The sequence below is a fragment of the Bombus affinis genome, chromosome 17 (assembly GCF_024516045.1).
Source record: "Bombus affinis isolate iyBomAffi1 chromosome 17, iyBomAffi1.2, whole genome shotgun sequence".
Lineage (NCBI taxonomy): Eukaryota > Metazoa > Arthropoda > Insecta > Hymenoptera > Apidae > Bombus > Bombus affinis.
Window position 1 is genome coordinate 6450158 of NC_066360.1, and position 23177 is coordinate 6473334.

Here is a 23177-nt window from a genome sequence, read left to right on the forward strand (position 1 = left end):
ATGCACTGCGGTGTTCATGGCTTCGGCCCATAAAAACAGCGGTAGATTAGATTTCGAATATAACATCGACCTTCCTGCTTCTACTATTGTTCTATTTTCTCTTTCTGCGACGCCATTCTGTTCAGGAGTGTATGGGACGTTAATCGTATGCTTAATTCCCTGACTTCTTAAAAATTCTTTAACTTCTTTATTTTTGAATTCTTTCCCTCCATCGCTATGAATTTCTTTAATCTTATCATTGAATTGATTTTCGACTTCTAGGCAAAAAGTTTTTAACTTTTCGATTACTTCTGACTTATGTCGTAAGAAGTAAATCTTTGTGAATTTAGAAAAATCATCTTTAAACGCAAGAAAATACAATTTTTTGCCTAATGACTCGACTTCCATGGGTCCACATACATCCGTATAAATAATTTCGCGAGGTTTAGTCGCACGCTTGGTTTTCTGGTGGAAACTCGATCTATGGTGTTTCCCGTACGCGCAACCTTCACAGAAAAAGTTACTATCCTCTACAACTTTTATATTCGAATTCTTTAAAAATTCCTTAACGTGTCTGATGTTTTGATGACATAGCCGTTCGTGCCATAACTGCAGTGTGTCCGCGTTTGACTCCGCTCTATTGCTAAGATTACAAACTGACGGTATGATAACTCGCATGTCGACCTTATATAAATTTCCAATAACAGAACCCCTTGCTATTATTTTCTGATTTTGTAGAAACATGCAGTTTTTCCCTTCCCTTAGAATACAGAAATCTATACCTCTTCTTGCAACAGATCTAATGGAAAATAGATTTCTTTTCATACCTGGTACATACAAGACATCGTTCATTGTACATGCTACCCATTTGCCGTCCACAAAAGTCTCTACCTTGATTTTTCCTTTGCCGTACGCATCCATGAACGTACCATCGCCGATTTCTATCTTTACCGTGTTATCGAATTTTTCGAAGACGCTGAACCATTCTTGTCGTCCTGTCATGTGATTCGTAGCTCTTGAGTCGATTATCCAAGCATCATGGTTTGCCACTTGTATCGTTGAGGTGCTTCCTAATAGACCAATTCCGCTGTGATCTCGATTTTCATTTCTGGGTTCCTGGTTGTCTCTGCTGTTGTTTCCTTTCTTATTTTTGAAGCAATTTTTGCTGGTGTGGCCTTTCCTTTTGCATGTAAAGCATCTAAAGCAATCTTTCTTTAGATGGCCAACTTTTCCACAGTTGAATCAGCTTGGTCCTTGTTTCTCGTATTCACGTTTGCTTGACTGCTTCTGCTGTTCCCTTTTATAATTGTTACCTTTTGTTACCAGCGCCACCGATGTTTCCTGGTCGTCTTTCTTCCATCTGATTTCTTCCGCCATCAGCCTGGTACTAAGCCTGTCTAAGGTCTTCTTTTCTTCTTCCACCGAATCCCACGCACTGTGAAAATGGTCAAATTTGTTCGGTAACACCGATAAAATGCGTGTTATCAGCATTTTCTCGCCAATTTCACTCCCAAGAGTTTTCATCTTCGCCGCTATCAATTCCAACTTTGATAAGTTGTAAGATACATTTTCAGATTCTTCCCATTTAAAATTGAAGAACTGCTTCTGGACCATACTTAGATTCTCATCCGACTTCATGTCATATACTGTATTCAACTTTTTCCACATTTCATGTGCTGTTGTGCAACATAAAAGAAGATCCAACGGTTTCTTTCCTACTGAGGTCACAATTAATTTTCTCGCTAGCCGATCTGCCTTCAAAAATCTTTTACGGGCGATTTCTTTCTCCGCACTGTTACCTGGATGACACAGATTCCCTTCACACACGTCGATCAGGTCGTCATCTTCCTCCAAAAGTGTACGCATGACAAAACGCCACTGGAGCCAGTTTTCTTCGCCACGTAACATCTCGATCTTCGCACTTGCAGATTCCATTTTGGCACTATCACTTACTTTACTAAGCACAATACTTTGACAATTTATTCACTTCGCGTTGCTATCTTACACTTTACAGCCCTGGGCCCATAACCTGTTGAGGTTATTCAGTATATAAAGAGAGAAAAACGCGTGGATGAAGTGTAAGATACAAAGTATATATTTGACTTAATAATGAAATACAGGAATACAATTTGAGCTGGTCCAGATCCGCACGCTAGCAGTGTTACTTTATGACTGAAAACCCCGAAGCCAACGTCGCCTGTCTACAGTTTATGGTCTGCCTCCCTGCTATTCTTTTGTCTATGTGCTGTCGATGGCTTCAGCGCTTGAGAAAGCTAAAAAGACCAGATGTGGAGTTTTCCTAGAAGTGGTGACCACTTCAACAAAAGACATCAAGGCAGGGGTACCACAAGGAAGCGTCCTAGGCCCAATACTATACACATTATACACGGCGAACATATCAACAACTACCAACAGCACAGTACTGACCTTCACGGACGACACAGCTATACTAGTCAGGCATACGAACCCAGAAACGGCAGTCAAATTACTGCAAGAACATATCACCAAAATAGAAAAGTGGCTACAAGAAAAACAAATGAATGGAGACCCCAATAAATGCAACCATATTACATTCACGCTACGAAAAAAGATACCACCAAACATCCTTTTGAACGGCACGCATATAACACAAACAAAGCATGTCAAATACCTAGGACCCCAGTTAGATACACAACTCACATGGAAACTACATACCAAATCAATAATAGAAAAGATACAGAAAACAAAGAGACAAATGCATTGGCTAACAAGCCGAAAATCCAAATTAAACATAGAAAATGAATTAAAAATATATAAAACTATCATAAAACCAATCTGAACGTACGGAATACCACTATGGGGGACAGCAGCAATGAGCCATATAAACAAAATAGAAACAATGCAAGCTAAAATTCTTAGAACAGTAGTAAACGCTCCCTGGTATATCAGAAACGAGGACATACGGAGGGACCTGGAAGTCCCAACGGTCAAGGAAGCAATCAGCAGCAACGCGGAAAGATACAAGGCAAGAATAGCAACACACCCAAACCGGCTAGCAGCGGAAACGTACAAAACCATAAACATGGACAGAAGACTAAAAAGGAAGCACCCAGCAGACCTTATAAAGGACATAACCTAGCAAACACGAGGATGGTACCCCGCTGGGGGTAGCCACCAACATGCTAATTTAACTGTTAAAAAATTCCACCAAATGTCCAAATTGAACAAATTGTGAATTTCAATAAATAAATAAAAAAAAATTTCGTCAACAAAATCAGAAACTTAAAAGAGCTATTCAACAGAATAAATATTATTTTTCATTCGGCATATATTACATATTAGTTCATAAAACGATACCTTAACTAATCCTTCGAGTATAAGTTTAAATAATTTTTTTGTTGTTTTTTTCGTGTTTCTTCATTTATTATTTCATGTATATGTATTTGAATATTATAATGTATAATGAACAGTAATTTGTATGAGCATCGTTTGTTATTTATGTAAAACAACGTACAGCCATATTTAGCAGCAGCTCAAGTATACTTAATGCACGTGTAGTTTTTCTCTGGACATTGTTATTTTCATTACGACTTTTTGTGAATAGTCTGCACACTCGCGGTACATGTGCGATTTTCCAACGTGTGTGAACTTTGTAAAAACATTGTTTATATGTGCTTTTGTTTATTAATTATTTATCGAGACAGAGGATTAGAGGAGACACTAATCCTCTCTATTCGAAAATATCATAAAGCGGTTTAAGATATGGATTTTAATGAGTAAGCATAATCGATGATTTTTCTTAGAAAACTTTACGCAGGATGGTTTACGTCTCCGAATGTCATAGTTTATAGTACAAGATAAACTGCTGCCCATCTATCGTTCGATTTGATGATTACCGTGTACCGCGCTGCTTGAGCTGACCTACTTTCGTTCGTGTAAGGAGATTTACTGGTGCACAGTAATATTTCGGCCGATTTTTAATTGTCAATAATTCAAAAATAAAACCGAAAACGCATTCTTTTCTTCTTGATTTTCGTCTTATTTTAGCTTCAAGAATCACCCCTTAAGTTGTTTTAAATTGAACACCCTGTATATACTATAAACAAAAGATGAACGGGCAACAAATACTAGGGCGTACGCTGTCGCGGATGCACAATTGTGTATAATTATATACATTATACATTGGTAGAATTCATTAAACTGTTATCGATGATTTTTTCCGAATATCTCGGAAACTATAGCCGTCCAACAGTTACATGTACAGGAAAAAGTTGTTTACAGTCATATTCCCGATAATGTATTCAAAGTCATCGAAATGAGAGACGATGTAGCTGTTCTACAGTTCTACGTTATTCGCTTCAGGAAAAAGTGGACGAATTTCTCAAAATGCTATTTCACGGATTTGAAAATGATTTTTTTAATCATTTTGTCACGACGTATGTATAACAAGAAAAATAATTTAAGAGGACGGTGCGATGACAGTGATCTTGAATAAAATAACACATTGTTTACGTTTGGGCGAGAGTGTATCTGTGAGTAGATTTGTGATTATTAAATAGGAATGGGACTATGCTTCATTTTCAGACCACCGCGTCGTAAGGTGGCCGATCATCTGTAAGTAGAAACTAACGTTGAGCGAATACATTCGCATATTAATATGATTCCTGAGTATATTGGCGCTTTTTCCTGTTTTTTTCATCCGTTATTCGTACGACATAATAGAGTAATTAAATAAAATACCGCTTCTGCCAGCCTTTCGCCCTCTTGCTGCTCCCTTTTTGTCAGCTTACAATTTTCCATGCTCTACCCGCGCGTTCAATGCTGCGCTTGCTCAGATTTGTCATTCATAAAATTTATTAAAAAATTGCGAAACAGAGCAACACATACATAATATTTAATACATATGTATATTGTACGAGGTGTGCAGAGAGTAAGTGTAAAGAGTATCTATTGTATCGTAATTTTACTCTTTGGGATCGATGAAGATTTGTAAAAAATAATTTGTTAAAAAACGATCTTGACCATGAAATTCCAGATCTAACTTTTATTGCTATGTGCTCTACTCATCACAAGGAACAATAGTTTCAAAAGAATCATGGGTCGCGAATGACCCCTTCTCTGGGGAAAAGATGTTAAACTTCATATTTACATTTACTTTTACTAAGGAAAATAACCTACTATCGATGAAGCAACAGAAAATTGTAGGTATATCAGAATACAGGGATAACGGAAGACTTTTATATGTGGAGAAAAGGTTAACCAACGATACGATTTTGAGTGACTAAGTGAACTTGGTGATCAAGAACTTAATATTGCGACGTTTATATCCCTATCAAAAGTCAAATCGAGTGTGCATTTCTAAACAAGAACAGATTAATTGTCGCCTTCGCCCATGCATATTTATCAATGTGTTTGTATATAATACGTTGTTCAAGCAGTAGGCGAATACAAGAAAAAACTTACAATTTTATCAAATTTGTCGTATTCAAGCACTTGAAATAGCTATGTCACTCGACGAAATTTTTACCATAGGATGCTACTTAGATTGCAATTACGCTTTTAGACTATATGTGTTATATTATATAGGTTGGGGTTGATAATCAAGCTGATCCACTCTGATTGGTTATCACACCTTTTATTTTCTCTCTTGTACAAAACACCAAATCACACAGCTAACGTCTAAACTCTCCCAATGCGTCTTAGCAATTAACACGTGGTCGACTCCTAAGACAAAAGAGCGTCGTGAGGAGTCGTACCAACATAACCCTAGTGACCTTTTGGCAACTAGCGGTCATACCAACTGAGCATCTCTCAACACTCCCCTTTGATCGCTAGTTTCCAAAAGCCCCATAGCTTTGGTAAAATACTGGGTCTTAACCCTATTTAACCCTTTGGTAAGAATGTCGGCAACGTTCTCAGAACTAGATATGTAGATATAATCCAGTATCCCTTTCGACACACAGTTCTTAACATAAAAGTAACGCACTTGAACATGTTTAGAACTCTCGGCCACTACTTCATCCTTGGACCATGAGATTGCTCCAATGTTGTCACAAAAAATTTTGCATGGACGCGGACAATATGACGATTGACCTAACTCCCTTAGTAATAAGGACATCCACACAGTCTCTCTAGCTGCCTCTTGCATCGCTACAAACTCTGCCTCGCATGTCGATTGAGATATGATTGGTTGTTTCTTCGACAACCAAGACACCGCCCCACCAGCAAGTATAAAAACATAACCGCTTCTAGACTTCCTATCTATTGCACAGCCTGCAAAGTCTGAATCACAAAACACCTTTAAAGGTTGCCCTGTCCTTTGGTATACTAACTTTAAGTCTTTAGTTTTCAACAGGTACCTAAAAACACGTTTCACTGCCTTCCAGTCAGACACCGTCGGATTCGCACATCTTTGGCTTAATTTTCCTATTGCGCACGCGACATCAGGACGGCTTACTGTGGCGATGTACATTATATGCCCCACAGCCTGTTCGTACAACTTATTGTCTACTGGTTCACTATCTACAATGTCTAGACCAGCCTCGCACTCCTTGGCTAGTGGTGTAGACACTCCAACCTCCCGAGTAATGTCAAACAGCTCCAACATCTGACTTATCTGCGTGGATTGGTCGAACACCACGGTAGTGCTGTTTGGCTTACTCAAGTGGATGGATAGGAATTGAGTATCGCTTCCTAGCATCCTCACATCTAGTTTCTCCTTAATCCTAGTTTTAAACGTGTGAATCATAGCCTCCGTACCGAATACAAGGATATCATCCACATACACAGCCACAATGAGATCCTTGGATTTATTCACATACATGCATGGATCACTCACACATGGGTTCAGATTCATATCTCTCAAGATACAACTTATATACTTAAACCACACTCTCCCCGCTTGCTTCAAACCATATAAACTCTTTTTAAGTTTACACACATACTGAGTTCTATCCTTCCCCGGAACCTTGTAGAAATCAGGTTGCTCCATATATATGTCCTCATCCAAAGGACTGTTTAGATACGCACACTCCACATCAATATGTTCGTAACACCACTCATTTTCCGCACACAGAGCAAGCAATATCCTTAGTGTCCTACGCTTTACTATTGGGCTAAAGGTTTCGGAATAGTCTACTCCAGGCCTTTGCCAGAATCCTCGGGCTACAAGTCTAGCTTTATGCCTATCTGGGTCTCTTTTCATGACTAGCACCCACCTACAATCTATCACATTTCTACCTAAAGGTCTCTCTACTATATCCCACACATCTTTGTTCGCTAGATTTTCTAACTCCTTCGCAATTGCATCTATCCACTTTTGAGCATCTGGCCCTTTCAGAGCATCGTGCACATTCACTGACTCACATGAACCTTGCTTTCTACAAGCTGTCGCAACACAGGCACAACTATTGCACGTCTTTGGTTTGTGCAATCTCGCTGATCTTCTAGGTACGATTGGTGCACTCACAACTTCTTGCTGACTATTTTCATTTGTTAGGCTATCCAGGAAGTAGTCACTGTGTCCCTCATCGTTTTCACCGTCGCTTTGAGTCTCTATATCGGTTGTATTACCTCCTCCTTGGAGTTCGAAGTCTTCAACGTCCCATATCCATTCGGTGAATCTCCTTTTGATATTCTTTGCATCCACTTTCATACGCTTATAGGGGAATACGTTTTCCTCGAACCTGACATGACAAGAAATTATTACCCTTTTGGTCTTCGGTAGGTAGATTCTATATCCCTTGACCTGTCTGTCATAACCTACAAATATCCCTTCATCTGCCCTGCTGTCGAATTTACCTTCACCTGGGCTTTTTAGGTACCAGACCCTGCATCCGAATACCCTTAGCCTATTGATCTCCCCTTGGATATCGCATCCCTTACCTTTCCACAGTTCTAGTGGGATCTTATCTCCGATAGCAGTGGATGGGCATAGGTTCCTGATATGGCATGCAGTGTTCACCGCCTCTCCCCACAGATAGTCAGGGAGCCCTGATTGGATTAATAGGCATCTAGACATCTCGACCAGTGTCCTGTTCGCCCGTTCTGAAACTCCATTTTGCTCAGGGTTCCTCGGAACAGTCTTTCTGTGCAAGATACCTCTCTCCTTTAAATAGTTCTCAAAGTCAACCCCTGTATACTCTCCTCCGTTATCTGTCTGAAGGGCACAGATTCTCGATTGATGTAGGGCTTCTACTTCCATCTGGTATTCCTTGAAGCACCTGAATACCTCGCTCTTCCTACTGATGATCCTAACGTACATGTACCTGGAGAAATCATCTATGAACGTTACAAAATAATTACCTCCACCTAACGATCTGCACTGGGCTCTGCCACTGACATCGCTGTGTACGATTTCTAGAGGACGTTGGCACATGTGGTGGGCTGTCTTCGGGAATGGCACCCTTGTCATCTTTCCTTTTACGCAGACTCCACATAGCTCGTCTTGTCTCTTGGACTCCTCCTTCACACTTTCTATAGGAATCTTTCTCATTGCATTTCCATGCAAGTGACCCAATCTCTCGTGCCACGATGTGGTACCCTTGTATGCCCTTGCCTCAACGACCTCAATGTCTTCTTCATCCTGGCTAGCTTTCTCCTGATCATGCTCCACGGAGAGGCCTGCCATGTGCTCCTCCGCAGGTATTGTCTCCAGATAGTATACGTCGTCTCCAACCTTTGAGTTGAATACGACATCTCCGTCATCGTGTGTTCCAATGGCTTCATCCCTAGTGCACACCGTGGTGACGCCCTTTTTTGCTAGTTGTCTAACCGAAATTAGATTTACGTCTAGCTCGGGCACCCATAGAGCGTTGGATAGGGATAGCGTCCAGCCACCACAGGACTCCGCCATCTTTACGATGATTGTTCCCCTTCCCTTGACTTCCAGGTACCCCTTGCCGATTCTGATCTGTCCCGTCGCGGGCGTGAATTCTACGAATCGGTGTCTGTCCGGTGTCATGTGGTTTGAGGCGCCTGAGTCCAGGTAACTTATCATCCCCCTACTCATATGGCTGATCGAAGACAAAGCCAGAGTCGATATAAGTCCCTTAGACTTTGGCCTTTCTTCCGATCCTCTATCCCTCCTTTTCTCCTTCTGGTTCCTTTCCTCCTTGTCTCCCTTTTGGTCTCGGCATTGATACGATATGTGACCCATTTTGCCACATATGTAGCACTTCTGATCATGTGCGTCCTTTGTCTTCGGCCTGGCGCCATCTTTGTGCTGCTTGGACTTCCCTTGTTTCCGGGTCGCCATTGCGCTGCCCCTTTCGGATGATCCTTCCGCCGCATCGAGTCTCCTCTCCTCGAGTAATAAATCAGATTTTACAACACTCGCGTTCAGATCTTTATCGATTCTCGTTGTTCTGAGATAGGTTGAGTAATCTGGGTCCGCCACGAGGCCGGCTAAGAGAAAACACGCCCTAACGTGGTCTTCGATTTTTATACCTACGCTGGATAATTTGTCGCATAGATCTTGTATCCTCCCGCAATACTCGGACACGTCCATGCTAGGGGTCTTCTCCATTGTTCCTAGTTCTCGCATGCATAATACAATGTCCATTGCCGTGGATCTCCCGTGGATATTTTCTAATGCCTTCCAGCACTCCCTTGCTGTTTTCCGGGTCCTGATATCCCCAAGGTATTGGGGGCGTACATGCCGGAAAATATACGCACGTGCTTTGTTGTCCATCTTTATACATTCTGGCTTCATCATTTCCGCTGGCGTAAATCCTGGCTGCACGGCATCCCAGCAGCCCAGAAAAACCAACGAAGCTTCCGTCATTGTTTTCCAGTATTCATAATTTCCTTTCCTCAAGATTGGGTTCATCTCCCTGTCCACATCGGCCATGCTTTCTTGGTCGGACATAGTGTGCTTTCTCCTCGGATAATTTCACACAAAAAAAATTCAAAACTCAAAAATATATATCTCTCCTGCCGCAGTTTACTGCTCTGGGCCCATAACCTGTTATATTATATAGGTTGGGGTTGATAATCAAGCTGATCCACTCTGATTGGTTATCACACCTTTTATTTTCTCTCTTGTACAAAACACCAAATCACACAGCTAACGTCTAAACTCTCCCAATGCGTCTTAGCAATTAACACGTGGTCGACTCCTAAGACAAAAGAGCGTCGTGAGGAGTCGTACCAACATAACCCTAGTGACCTTTTGGCAACTAGCGGTCATACCAACTGAGCATCTCTCAACAATATGATCAATGCAGTAATACCTCAATCAACAGATGCCAGCATTTGACTCCCGAAAAACCACATTTGATAATTCGGAAGATTTATTCAACACATGGAATTATGTGCCAGCGTCAATCACATGTGCATTATATTTGAGATTTTTACGTTTACGACTTCGTAGCAAATTTAAAGCAGTACAAAGCTAAAGCACAGGCGTAAACTCTATCTATTCCATACACGATTGCTTTTAATTCACGTCATAGTATACCAGTTTCACAATTTTTGATTGAAATGTTTGTATTATTGTGGACAGAATGCAGACTCGCTCTTCCTGGAGCACCCCGTTCTCCATATTTGACACCACTGAACTTTGCTCATAATAAAATGAAAACTGCATGTAATTTATAAAATATAAAAAAATCATTATGTTTGTTAGTTTCAATAAATTCCCGAACTATAGCGTAGATGGTTACTACTATTGTACTACTATTTATTACTTACTATTACGTATTACGTACTATTTGTTACTACTATTGTAGATTTATCTATCAAGGTGCGTTAATGTTGGCTATCATAATAAAAAAAATATATTGGGAAAATATGAATATGATATTTACATTAACTAAGGAGAAAATCATATGTATATGTCGGGTTCACAGTATGATTAGGGTTAGGGGTGTGTAACGAATCTTCATTTGGATTAGATATTGTTGTTATGCAATAGAGAAGATATTTACTAGTTTTCCTCCACAGCATCACCGTGACGAAGAGACACTCTCTCGCGTACAATCGCATCAACGAGTTAAGTAACGTCTCTACGATCCGCGTTTTTTTTTTATTTATTTATTGAAATTCACAATTTGTTCAATTTGGACATTTGGTGGAATTTTTTAGCGGTTAAATTAGCATGTTGGTGGCTACCCCCAGCGGGGTACCATCCTCGTGTTTTTTAGGTTATGTCCTTTATAAGGTCTGCTGGGCGCTTCCTTTTTAGTCTTCTGTCCATATTTATGATTTTGTATGTTTCCGCAGCTAGCCGGTTTATGTGTGTTGCTATTCTTGATTTGTATTTTTCTGAGTATCTGCTAATTTCTTCCTTGACCGTTGGTATTCCCAGGTCCCTCCGTATATCTTCGTTTCTGACGTACCAAGGTCCGTTTACTATTGTTCTAAGGATTTTAGCCTGTATTACCTATATTTTGTTTATATGGCTCATTGCTGCCGTCCCCCATAATGGTATTCCGTACGTCCAGATTGGTTTTATGATCGTTTTATATATTTTTAATTTATTTTCTATGCTTAATTTGGATTTTCTGCTTGTTAGCCAATCCATTTGTCTCCTTGTTTTCTGCATTTTTTCTACTATTGATTTGATCTGTAGTTTCCATGTGAGTTGTGTATCTAAGTGGAGTCCTAGGTATTTGACATGCTTTGTTTTCGTTATATGCGTACCGTTCAATAGGATGTTTGGTGGTATCTTTTTCCGTAGCGTGAATGTAATGTGGTTGCATTTATTGGGGTTTGCTTTTAATTGTTTTTCTTGCAGCCAATTTTCTATTATGGTGATATGTTCTTGTAGTATTTTGACTGCCGTTTCTGGGTTAGTATGCCTGACTAGTATAGCTGTGTCGTCCGCGAATGTCAATACTGTGCTGTTGGTAGTTGTTGGTATGTTCGCCGTGTATAATGTGTATAGTATTGGGCCTAGGACGCTTCCTTGTGGTACCCCGGCCTTGATGTCTTTAACTTGAGAATGTGTGTCCTTGATTTTTATTCCGAAGGTTCTGCTGCTTAGGTAGGATTTTATTAATTGGTGTATTTGCTCTGGGAATTGTTTCCTAATTGTTTGTAGTAGACTTTCATGGTTAATTTTGTCAAATGCTTTCTCTATGTCTATAAAGAGGGCTGTGCAGTATTCCTTGTTTTCTAGTGCTACTATTATTTCGTTTATAAGCCTGTGCATTTGCTCTATCGTGGAGTGTTTGTTTCTGAAACCAAATTGGTGATCCGGTATTAGTTTTTTTTGTCTCTATTATTGTTTTTATCCGGCAATATATTATTTTTTCCAGTATTTTGGAAAATACTGGAAGCAGTGATATTGGTCTGTAAGATGCAATTGGTGGGGGTCTTTACCTGGTTTATGTAACATTTTCTATCTGTGCTAATTTCCATGGTTTGGGGAAGTATTCTTAGAATTGCATTGAATATTATTGTCATTAGTCTTATTGCTTTTGGCGGAAGGTTTTCCAAGATTTTACCATTGATTAGGTCGATTCCTGGTGCTTTGTTGTTTTTTGTTTTATCAATTATGTTTCTAATTTCTTGTGCTGATGTTTTAGGTATGGTGTATTCCTTGTCGGCTGTGGTAGTAGTGGTTTGTGGATCCTCCTCCGTATGACTTTTGAGGTTGCTGTTGTTGATAATGTGTGGTGTGAATATGTTGCAGAGGTGGTTGGAGAATTCTTCGGCTTGTTCTTCGTTGCTTCTTGCCCATGTATTATCTGCTTTTCTGATTGCCGGGACGGGTATTATTGGCTTCCTCATTTTTTTCGTGGCTTTCCATAGTGAGTAGTTGGTGTTCTCGTGTGTGGAGAGTGTCCCTATGAACTTTGCGAATTCGTTATCGTTGTGCTCCTTTATTTTGTTTTTTATTTCCTTTGCAAGTTTGTTTAAGTGTTTTTTGTTTTCTCGGGTTCTGTATTTTTGCCATTTTGCTTTTGCTTTTCTTTTTTCTTTGATTTTGTCGAGTATTTCTTGCGGGATTGTTATTGTTTGTCTGCTGGTTGGTTCGGGAGTAGTGGTTGTCCTTGCTGCTTCCTGAATAGTTGCTGTCAATGTTGCTACTGCCTGTTCTATGTGTTCAGGAGTTTTTAACGGGATGTTGCAGTTTATTTTGCTTTCTATTATTTCTTTGAAAGTTTGCCATTTGGTGGTTTTGTTGCATAGTGTTTCTGGTTTGCTATAGTGAATTGGTTTGTTTCTGTATTCAATTATTATGGGTGTATGATCGGAGCTGAGCTCGAGGTTGGGTGTTATTTTTAGTTTATTTGTGTTTAGTCCCCTTGTAACTGCAAAGTCCAGAAGATCTGGTTTTTTGTTCAGGTCAGTCGGCCAATGTGTCGGTGTTCCTGTGGATAATATATTGAGGTTATTATTTCTTATGTATTTTTCCAGTGTTCTACCTCGAGGTGTAATGTTTCTTGACCCCCAAAGCGTGTGCTTTGAGTTGTAGTCTCCCGCTGCGATGTACTTGTCCCCTAGGTCCTGGAAGTATTCTTCCCACATTTGTGTTGTTATTTTGTGTCGCGGAGGCACATATACTGCTGACAACTGGAAGTAGTTGCTGCTAGTTTGAACTGTGACAGTGGTTGCTTGTAAATATTCTTTGTTAACTTGGCTGTGTAGATAATGTTTGATATCGTTTCTGACTATCACTGCTGTCCCTCCGTGAGCTTTTCCTGAGGGGTGTTTGGTATCATATATGGTGTAGTATGGTATTTTCAAGTAGCTTTTTGTAGTGAAGTGTGTTTCTGAGACAAGTAGTATGTCTATATTGTTATTGTATATGAATGTTTTAATTTCGAGGGCTCGTTGTTGCAGGCCATTTGAGTTCCAGGCTGCTATTTTTAGAGTGTCCGTTTTTATTTTTTGCTTAGCACGTTTGTAATTAGTTGTAGCATGACTGTGATTTGTTGAGTTTGCTGTTTTAATACTGCATTTTGTTCGCTTATCATTCTGGTTAGCATTTCGGTGTTCTTTATGGATTGTTTGAGTAGTTCTTTGATTTCTGCAGTGTCATTGTTACTATTGCTGTGGTATTGGTTGTGTGTATGTGTTGATTGGCTGGTTATTTGAGCATAGCTTAGACCACCAATGGTGTTGGTGCTGATAGGTTTGGTGTTTGTTGCTTGCTCTGTACTTGGAATTATTTCAGGATTTGTGCTGTCCTGTTGGGCTTGTGTGTTAGTGATTGTTCTGCTTCGTAGGGGCGGGAACAGTTTACGTTGTAATTGTTTTCTTACTTCACATCCTTTATAGCTGGCTGGGTGGTTTCCGTTACAGTTGTAGCATTTAACCTCCTCAATTTTTCCCGTGGATGGGCAGTGTGTCGTGAGATGATTTTTTGCGCATTTAACGCATGCCGGGGTTCTATTACAATAGTTTTTGGTGTGTCCGTATTGTTGGCATCTTATGCATTGTGGGATTTCTTTTTTATGCCTGGGTGGCTCCACTTTTACTATTGTGTTTAGTAATTTTTCTATATCGTATATTTCCTTATTGTTGTTTTTAGGTTCTAGTTCAACTAGGAATAGCGGTAGTGGTTGTTTGGTATCGTATTTGTTTATGTTATTTATTGACCTTACTTGGTGTCCGATTTTTGCCAGTTCTTCACTTATTTTTCCAGTATTTGTTTTTGGGTGTAGTCCCCTGATTACTGCTTTGTAGCTTTTGTCTGTTTTGAGCTGAAAAGTGTGATATGCTGCATTTTTTTCCTTTAGTGATCTTGTAATTTTTCTGAATGTTTCTGGGGTGTTGGTTTGTACTTTAACTTGGTCTATTTTTATCTGTTTGATGATGTAGTTGTCTTTTCCTGCGATGTTGTTTAGCAGTTCGATGAGGGGGTCAATTATTTTTGCGTCTACGTATATTGGTGGTGGTTTGGGTGTACGGTTTGTCGGACTTTCCGTTGGGTCCGTTGCTGCCTCTTCTGGCAGTGCGCTGAATGGATTGTGCAGTTTGATATCTTGTAGCCATTGTTTTTTTTCATATGTATCAATTTTCCTCGCGCTTGCGAGCGGGGTTACCTTCCGTTTTTTGCTGGTGGTTGCCACCGTCCAGCTTTCTTCCTGGTGTATTGGTATGTTTTGCTCTTCGTCGGATTGTGTTGTTTCCATAATGTCATCATTTTTCTCTACATATGTAGAGTCTGTAGCTTTATTTATGAAAAATGTTTCACCGGAGTTAATTATTTTTATTGGTGGAATCTGCATGATTCCACTTTTTGTCTATTTTTGGCTTTAACTTTGTCCCTATCTCTTCTCTCTTGCCGCACTTTCACTGGAGCACTGTTTCTCACGTCCGTTTAGGTCGCCTGCCCAGGCGGAACTGTGTTTCTCACTATTAGCAGAAATATCTGCTCATCTCTGGATAAGACTTGCGAAGCCACATTGGTTTCCACAGAGATCATTAATACAGATAACTCGTATACATGTAGATGCCAAAAGCATGAACGGGTCATACTTAGAAACAAAATCCGTAACAGTAAGAATGTGGGTTTAAATGTACATTAGCTGAAATTAAAAGTAAAGAAGAGAAATGTTGCGATCTGATATTGACCTTTGGCGTTCGTAACTGTTACGTGTCACTCTACGTATCGAATTTTAGATTTCGTGAATTATATTCAGATCAAAACGGTAGTTGCTACCATTAGAAATAGTTATTAGAAAGGATTAAATGGAATGATTTCAAAATTGTTTCAAAAATTAATGAAAGAGAGTTGAACTAATCGAAATAGTTTAACGAATATTTCTGGTGACAGCAACTACAGTTTTGATTTAAATATGTAGTATCGTGGACAAAAGGCCTAAGATATCTGCCGAACCATAAACAATGCCGCGAGAGCCGCGGCATCGTCGGGTACATCAATGTGTCGTCGGTCGTCTTTTTAAGTGGATAGTTTCGTGGAAAGGGCCTGCGTGACTCTGGCCACGGGCGTTTCGGGACACGTGTCCGATAGGACGGAAAAAGACAAAGAGACGCTAAAGATGGTGTTAGTTGAGAAGCCGGAGAGAACGGATGCAAAAGACGTGCAGTGTGAGTCAAGCGAGTGCGAGCGAGTGTAGAAGCCGGAGAGTGTGAATCGGGAAGTCGAAAGCCGAGTATGAGAATAAGACGTACGACAGCATTGTAATCATTTCGTTGCTTCGAATATTATTTATTAAATCAAAACATCATTACTTGTCCTTTCCTCTAAAGACCCATTTAGATACTACAAATATAATTCGAGAAATCTAAGATTCGACACCTAGAGAGACACATAATGGTTACGAAGACCGAAGATCAATATCAGATTGAAATATCATGTGTGAATTATTTATAAATCTGAAACCGTTCGCGTGTAAATACATGCATCATTATAGAGCAATGTCATAAATAGTTTTATTTAGAAACAGGACGAGTGAAAAGACAAAATGAAGCGGATTATGATTCCCTTCTCATAAAATTCTATTTATATTGTATTTGGTTTAAACAGAAAAAATAAGGTTCAAATAGTCAGTACACGATACGGTATATTATCCATAGTACGATCATTATACCGAACATTTTCAAAATTTGATCTATCCAGTACAACCTGAAATTGCCGAAAATATATGTATTTATATTAGTTCCTATTTTTTTATAGTAAGATACTTTTATACGCACCTTAATAATCGTTGTCGGGCTGTTGGCTGAAACTCTTGTTTTAGAATAAATTTCCTAACTCCCATCAGGTAAATTGCAACATACTTCTCCCAATTCATATCTCGTAAATCTAGTTTGACCATATCGCTGTCGTGTAGCATTTTCACCTTGCTCGCCAAGTCGGAACAGTTATCCCTTTGGAAAGTCCAATTGCGTTTGGTGAAAAATGCTAACGATGCGATAAGCTTATTGCCACTTCTGAAAAGTTTCATCATTCTGAAATATCATTTTTAATTATTAATATAAATGAAGCGAGAGATTATCCCAGAACGATTATTCTTGTTGCTTGAGAATCGATGGAACACTCACATTGGTTTACTACCTCGAAGTCTTAAAAAGATATCTATGATGACCGCAGGCAAAACACGCGGAATTACACTCAGAACGTTGTAAATATATCTATTAGCTACGATTGAACAACCTGGGTACCATAGCGTATCGTTCAGTGGGGTTTCTATGCTACATTTTACCATAACATCCAGCATCGGACCAAACCTTATCAGTTGGAACATTTACATTATTACAATTAATGGAATTATACTTAAAACAAAGTTTATTCTCATCCGAGTAACTTGGGAAATATTATATAATTTAAATAAATATTATGTTATATCACTATTTTTCTAAATTGAAGTATTGGGTGGAAAAGTGGACTTTTGTATTCTTCACGTTGCTTAAGTAAACTGAATCTTTTGGAATACTCTAACAATCGAATTACATTAATTCGTAATAAATTCGCAATAAATATTACTTAAAAGGATATGCGTTGCTGGTGCAGTTGTAAACTTTAACTTCACGATCACGATGTAGCGTGATATGCCATGCAATACATATTATTGCGTCGACTACGAAATCGACAGGCACTACATCCAATCTTGCATCTTTGCTACCCAATATCACTGTTACACATCCTTTACTGACTAGCAGAGCCATACCTTGTAACATTAAATAGGTGGAGAAATTGTTTCAGATTTTCGATTAACAGAAATGTAGCGCTAAACAGGTTGGTAAGAATTCTCATAATTGTGAGCAACAACAAACTTGAACTATAATAATCTATGAACTATGATGATCTAGTGGAAATCATTTCATTTATATTCCCACAAACCAACAGAATAACTCCACTTTTTGAAATGATTAATAAAAATACCTGTTAATGCAGAAATATTTTCTATCCAACCAGGACATGGTTCTTCCAAAGAGGCACCAATTATGCTTGGCCGAACTATCGCAACTGGCATATCTTTGCACTTGCTTGCTACAATTTGCTCTGCTAAATTCTTACTGAATGTGTATGTGTTTGGAAAAGTTTTTAAAATCTTTTTTTCTATTTCGTTGATCGACGTTTTGTCGAATTTGTCACACATATCTATTACTTCCGAAGGTTTCAAGCTCGTGCTGCAAAGTTAATAATATGTGAACATATTCTTCACGCTATAATTACAAATATAATATTCATAAACCACAGAACAACGTTTGCGTATAACTTATTCTTACGTATAAATTTTCTCTCCAATCTCATGTAGATTCGCATTACTAAAAGCTGTGCTAACGTGGACGAAGCTAATTGGATGCTTTAATTCGTTCCAAAGGTCGATGACACGAGCAGTACCTTTTGTATTCACATTAACAGCCACGTGTAACGGTTCGTTGAATCTCACAGTCGCCGCGGCGTGAAACACTATGTTTACTTTCTCTAACAACAGATTTCTATCTTCTCGCGAAAGACCTAAATCCGGCAGACTCACATCACCTTTCATGGGATAAACTCTGCTCAAAGCTGAGGGGTGTTTTGCTTTGATGTCGTCGAAAATCTGAAGACCAAAAATTACCAGCTCAATGCCAGAAAAGAAATTTAATCAATTTGCCCCTGACAGGTTTAAATATTAAAAGAAACAAGAATAATATTTACGAACTGGATCATCTATGAGCTTCTTAAATCGTTGTTCTATCGTTTCGTCCGTTTTTGGACGAAGTAGTATAAAAATGGCAGTGATGCGCGGACACATGCGGAGCAGCTTTTCCAGGAGACCTTTTCCAACGAATCCGGTTGCCCCAGTCAAAAGAATCCCACTACCGGCGTAGAACTCTTCGAGAGTATTCGTCTTATTCAACCATTTATTGGTCGCGTTTTCATTCCTTTCTTTATGGACTGTATCCATGCTTCAAGATCTTCAGAGTTCCAATCCTAATATTTCCCATAGGTTAGCATTTCCAACAAATAGTACGTGAAAAAATGTGTTAAATAATGTAGGAAATTGGTCATAGTTAAGACCTTTTTGTATATTACTTTTTAGAGAAGTCTACGAATAATACTCACAAAAAGAGACATAATTTAACAATTATGTTTTCGTATGCATGAATCAAATAATTGTGTTATGTCAACGATGCTGCAGTGTAATGAATAAATATTTTTCCACGCGGTGAAATCATTCACCAAAAAGAGGGCTAAAAGAGAGTAAAGTAGTTATGCAACGCAGTAAATACAATTTTTCATGTGGCTGTACATTAATTTGTATTATTACACATTATTCCATAAAACGATATCTTAATTAATGCTTAATTAATACTTAATCTTTTTGTACTTTCGTTTGACGTCTTTATTTTTTATTTTATGTGTATGCTTGTAAGAATTGTAATATACCGTGATGAGTAATTTGTGCGGAAAATATGTGTGGTTCATGCTAGAAAGTGTTCGTCCCCATATAGCGGTACCATGAGAATACGTAATGCGTATGTGATTTTCCTGTCCCTACCCGTGAGCGTATTTGAAATCTGCATAAACATATTTTATATGCGCTCTGCATTCATTATTTATTCATGAAGGCAAAAAGATAAAAATTTCCGACATGCCGTTATAGATTTCAATGAGTAAACAGGTTTAATCTATAATCAATGATATTTCTTAGAAAATGTTATGCAATGTTATTTTACCTTCAAGATTCTATAACCAAATAGCCTATAAAAGTACCTAATCCCCTGTCCCGATTTATCCGAGCACCAATTATCCGATTATCCTAATACCGTAATAGTGTATTATCCGAGCATAATATTTCCTTATAACGAATCCCTCTTCTGTTTGAAATATGTACTGTATACATATATTATTAGCGTTCATGTATCCTTTCCTTTATTAGATTCAGATTATAAGACAGTAGTATGAAACTAATGGCGATCCAGCTATCGAAACGAAACAAAGGAGAAACTCGAAAGTGGTGTACATGCAGTAGAATTTGCAAATATACATAGTGTTAGGAAAGGCCGAATGATATACGCTGTATGTACTGATATAATGAACTGGCTTCACTGCGAAATAGCTAATGAAATGATAATGAAGAGGTGCGTTTTGAAACGTACATATTTGAGAAATAGTCTCAATGACTTTGAGCACAAAAAGATTGCAGTTCGCCGCAGTTAATTATATCGAAAGTATTATGTGACTTAGCAGCCAAGAAGATATGAAATTCATATATACTTAAAAGAATTGCCATTCAATCTTAATCTATATTTCAATTAATGAAATTTCATATTAAAGTGATTGTTCCATTATCCGAACTGTTCTACCTCCCTGTTGAGTCGGATACGGAAGGCTCTACTGTATTTCAGATTACCCAGTTGAAATTTTACTGCCAATGCAAACTGATGAGCAACATGTGATAATGTAAATGAGCACAGTGGCCAGAAATCAACCATAATCAATCATAAAATTTTTACATATTAGGTATCTCATATTATATTTATATCTTTATTATAATATTATATATTCTGTAATTTAATTATGTACATATGTAGGTATTTATTGTTATGTATGTATCTATTATTGTATACATATATATTTATATTGCTTTGTATACATGTGTATATGTTGTTATATTATCATGTTTATATATATCATGTTGTATTATGTTTTACGTTATTTAGTTTTGTAATTTGTTTTCTGCTTGATCTTTACAACACCAAGCCTTTTGTTACACAAGTTGTACAAAGATTTCATAAGTTAAATGTTTTACGTGTATATATATAGTTTACAAGTAAAGAAAGTTATTAAAATTAAATAATGATTAATTGCAATTTTGTAAAAATACTGAACATAAAGTCCTTTTAACTCTTGAATATCTATGAAACGACGTTTATGTTGTTATTCGAAGAGATAACAAGTATAATTATAAGGAATGTCATAAATATAACAAGAGAAATACATTTTATCAGGATGTAAAGTACTTTGCTCAAATTTAATAGAATAATTGCGTAAATACATACTCTCTCTACTACCATTTCACCGTTTGTCTTATATGTAATCGATATTACGTATGTATACTTCACTTTATTTACAAAAACGCGGGATCTTAAAATGTAAAATGTCTAAAATATCTCAAATGGTTAATGTTGTCATTACGGAGCGTATTTTCGATTTTCATAAACGTGAGAGTCGAAGCAAATCCTAACAATAACTATTAAAAGACTGTCCCTAAACTCAATTTTTGACAAAAATTATCTGATATCTCGTGCTACTATCTCGTAAAGGCGAATGTTCCGATTACCTCTATTGACTGGTTGTAAATTATTGAAAAATCAAAATAGTGAAGCATTTTACTGCGTAAAATGTAAAATACAAAATATTTGAGTATTCAAAGACTTCATTCAAACTATTGTAATAATTAAAGATCCGAATGATACTTTTGATATATGTATATGATATTTACAATAATGAAATTGATAATAATTACATTAATGAAAGACACAATTGAATACAAAATAACAAGGAATCGTCTGTTACCTGATACTACTTCCACTGCGCGTTGTTTAGCAAAGATCGAACAAAAGTGCGATTTCACGATAGTAGATACCGATACGTCTGTCACAGTACTGTAACGATATTCGATGTGATACTCCTCTATATACTCATACTTTTAATAACATTACCCTACTACTGAAACTGGGTAATGTTATGCATGAATGATTCGATTAACGATTTTAAACAAAACATGAAATATGTTTGCGTGGTCTTTGATCGTGTAAGATCGACGGGAATTGACTTTTTGTGATTACTTCTACTGTTTGCATTTTAATGACATTACATATAACTTCTTATTAGTTAAGATGTAGGAGTAATATTTGCATTAATATTTCCATTTCTGATAATTAAGGATGATTAATTCTGGTGGAGTTAAAAAACTCTAACACAAAGACAGTGTAAAAGGTACCTATATAGTGCATAATCTTAACAAAATTATGGTATAACATCGTTTATTATGATATTTTTAGCAAATGAAAGATATATACATATTCTTGTAAACCCCCAAAATAATTTAAAAAAAAGTATTCGCTACCTGTTATGAAAATATTAATAAATATCTGGCTAATGGTGCAAATATATGTGTAATATATCTTTGTAGAGTTAGCGGTTCATCGGATAAAACGTACATAAATATTTAAAAAAATAATCTGCATCAAAGCGTAAAAAAATGGGTTTAAAGACGATTTCATCCTGATGCCAAATAATTATTCAAAGCCCAATGATACACGATATACAATGGTAATCCAATGGATATACTATGGTAATCCAATACCAATATAATGGTAATCCAGGAGCGTTAATCTTGTATCGTGTTTGGAAACGCTTATAAACAGCTCCGCAATATAAACATTATTGAAAATATATTGGAGCACTTGAAACAAAAAATATCAAGTCACCATATTTCATCAAGAAATCATTTAAAGCAGGCTTTTTTAGGAGAATGGAAAAATATTTCAAGTAGAATACTCATCGAGTTGATAAATTCAACATCACGAGAGTTTCAGGACATAATAGAATCGGAAGGAACCTTCATTAATAAGAAAAGGCCGCGAACAGTCAGGTTCCGAATTTGCGAAAATTTGCGGCTAATGTTCCCTTCAAAAAAGTGGAAAATTGAAATTTCGAAAAATCCTCCCAGCGTTACCTGGGGAAGACTGTTACTTAATGAATGAATTTTGATTTTTTGGTTTCAGATGATCCAGCACCAAGTTATGAGCAATAATTGCTGCCATTGCCGTATTTTTTAATATTTCTCCGTGAAAATTTTATACAATATTTTTCGAATGTCATACTTTAATGTACTATTGGTTTTAATAAAGAAATTTTAACTGTATCGTCACAAATAATTCACAAAGACATGCCTTATTTTTGTACGAATTAACCTTAGCCCCCCTTAAGCAGAGCCAAATATTCCTTTGGGGTACTTCATTTTGTTTTTGGTTGAAACGGTTTCGTTCATTTGTACTGAAAGATATTTTTCCAGATGTCTAACAATTTTCGCTGGCCGGTGGAAACGGTTCGGTATAAATATTGGGATGGCAACTAAGTGATTGCGGATTTTGTCTATACCACCTAATGACAAAATCCACAATAAGTTAATTGCCAACCCAATATATGGAAGCAAATGCACTCAGATCCATTTGCGAGAAATACTCTCGAGAAAAATTTGCGATAGTTTTACTCTCACGTGGACATGTGCCTCTAAGGAATTTATCGCTGATAAATGTTTTCTATTACATAACGGTGCATTATATAATTATCAATTAAC

At 37.6% G+C, this 23177-nt stretch overlaps 2 protein-coding genes across 5 annotated transcripts in view; both read right to left on the reverse strand.

The window, feature by feature from the left end:
- Positions 1-23177, reverse strand: part of LOC126926270 (putative fatty acyl-CoA reductase CG5065) — a 153282-nt gene that overhangs the window by 16472 nt on the left and 113633 nt on the right. Inside the window, exons 1-9 of one of the 4 annotated variants that reach the window (XM_050742530.1) lie at positions 21389-21498; positions 18932-19059; positions 18528-18799; positions 18109-18425; positions 17762-18009; positions 17363-17546; positions 16921-17106; positions 16573-16827; positions 16357-16501 (exon numbers count right to left, since the gene is read on the reverse strand). The exons of 1 other annotated variant lie outside the window; for it this stretch is intronic. In XM_050742530.1, coding sequence (XP_050598487.1) covers positions 16423-16501; positions 16573-16827; positions 16921-17106; positions 17363-17546; positions 17762-18009; positions 18109-18425; positions 18528-18773 — 1515 coding nt within the window. In that variant the 5' untranslated portion in view covers positions 18774-18799; positions 18932-19059; positions 21389-21498 and the 3' untranslated portion in view covers positions 16357-16422. Of the gene's footprint in view, positions 1-16356; positions 16502-16572; positions 16828-16920; positions 17107-17362; positions 17547-17761; positions 18010-18108; positions 18426-18527; positions 18800-18931; positions 19060-21388; positions 21513-23177 lie in introns of those variants that run through there. 2 more of the 4 variants (XM_050742531.1, XM_050742532.1) reach the window with 2 other exon arrangements.
- LOC126926290 (uncharacterized) lies at positions 1003-2299 on the reverse strand. The gene is made up of 2 exons (XM_050742576.1): positions 2106-2299; positions 1003-2008 (listed from the first exon to the last, which is right to left on the reverse strand). The coding sequence occupies exon 2, from the start codon at positions 1912-1914 to the stop codon at positions 1222-1224; it is 693 nt and encodes a 230-aa protein (XP_050598533.1). The 5' UTR covers positions 1915-2008; positions 2106-2299; the 3' UTR covers positions 1003-1221.

Bases quoted from the DNA above. Each gene is read 5' to 3' on its own strand.
- LOC126926290 (XM_050742576.1), bottom strand. From the start codon at position 1,914: ATGGAATCTGCAAGTGCGAAGATCGAGATGTTACGTGGCGAAGAAAAC.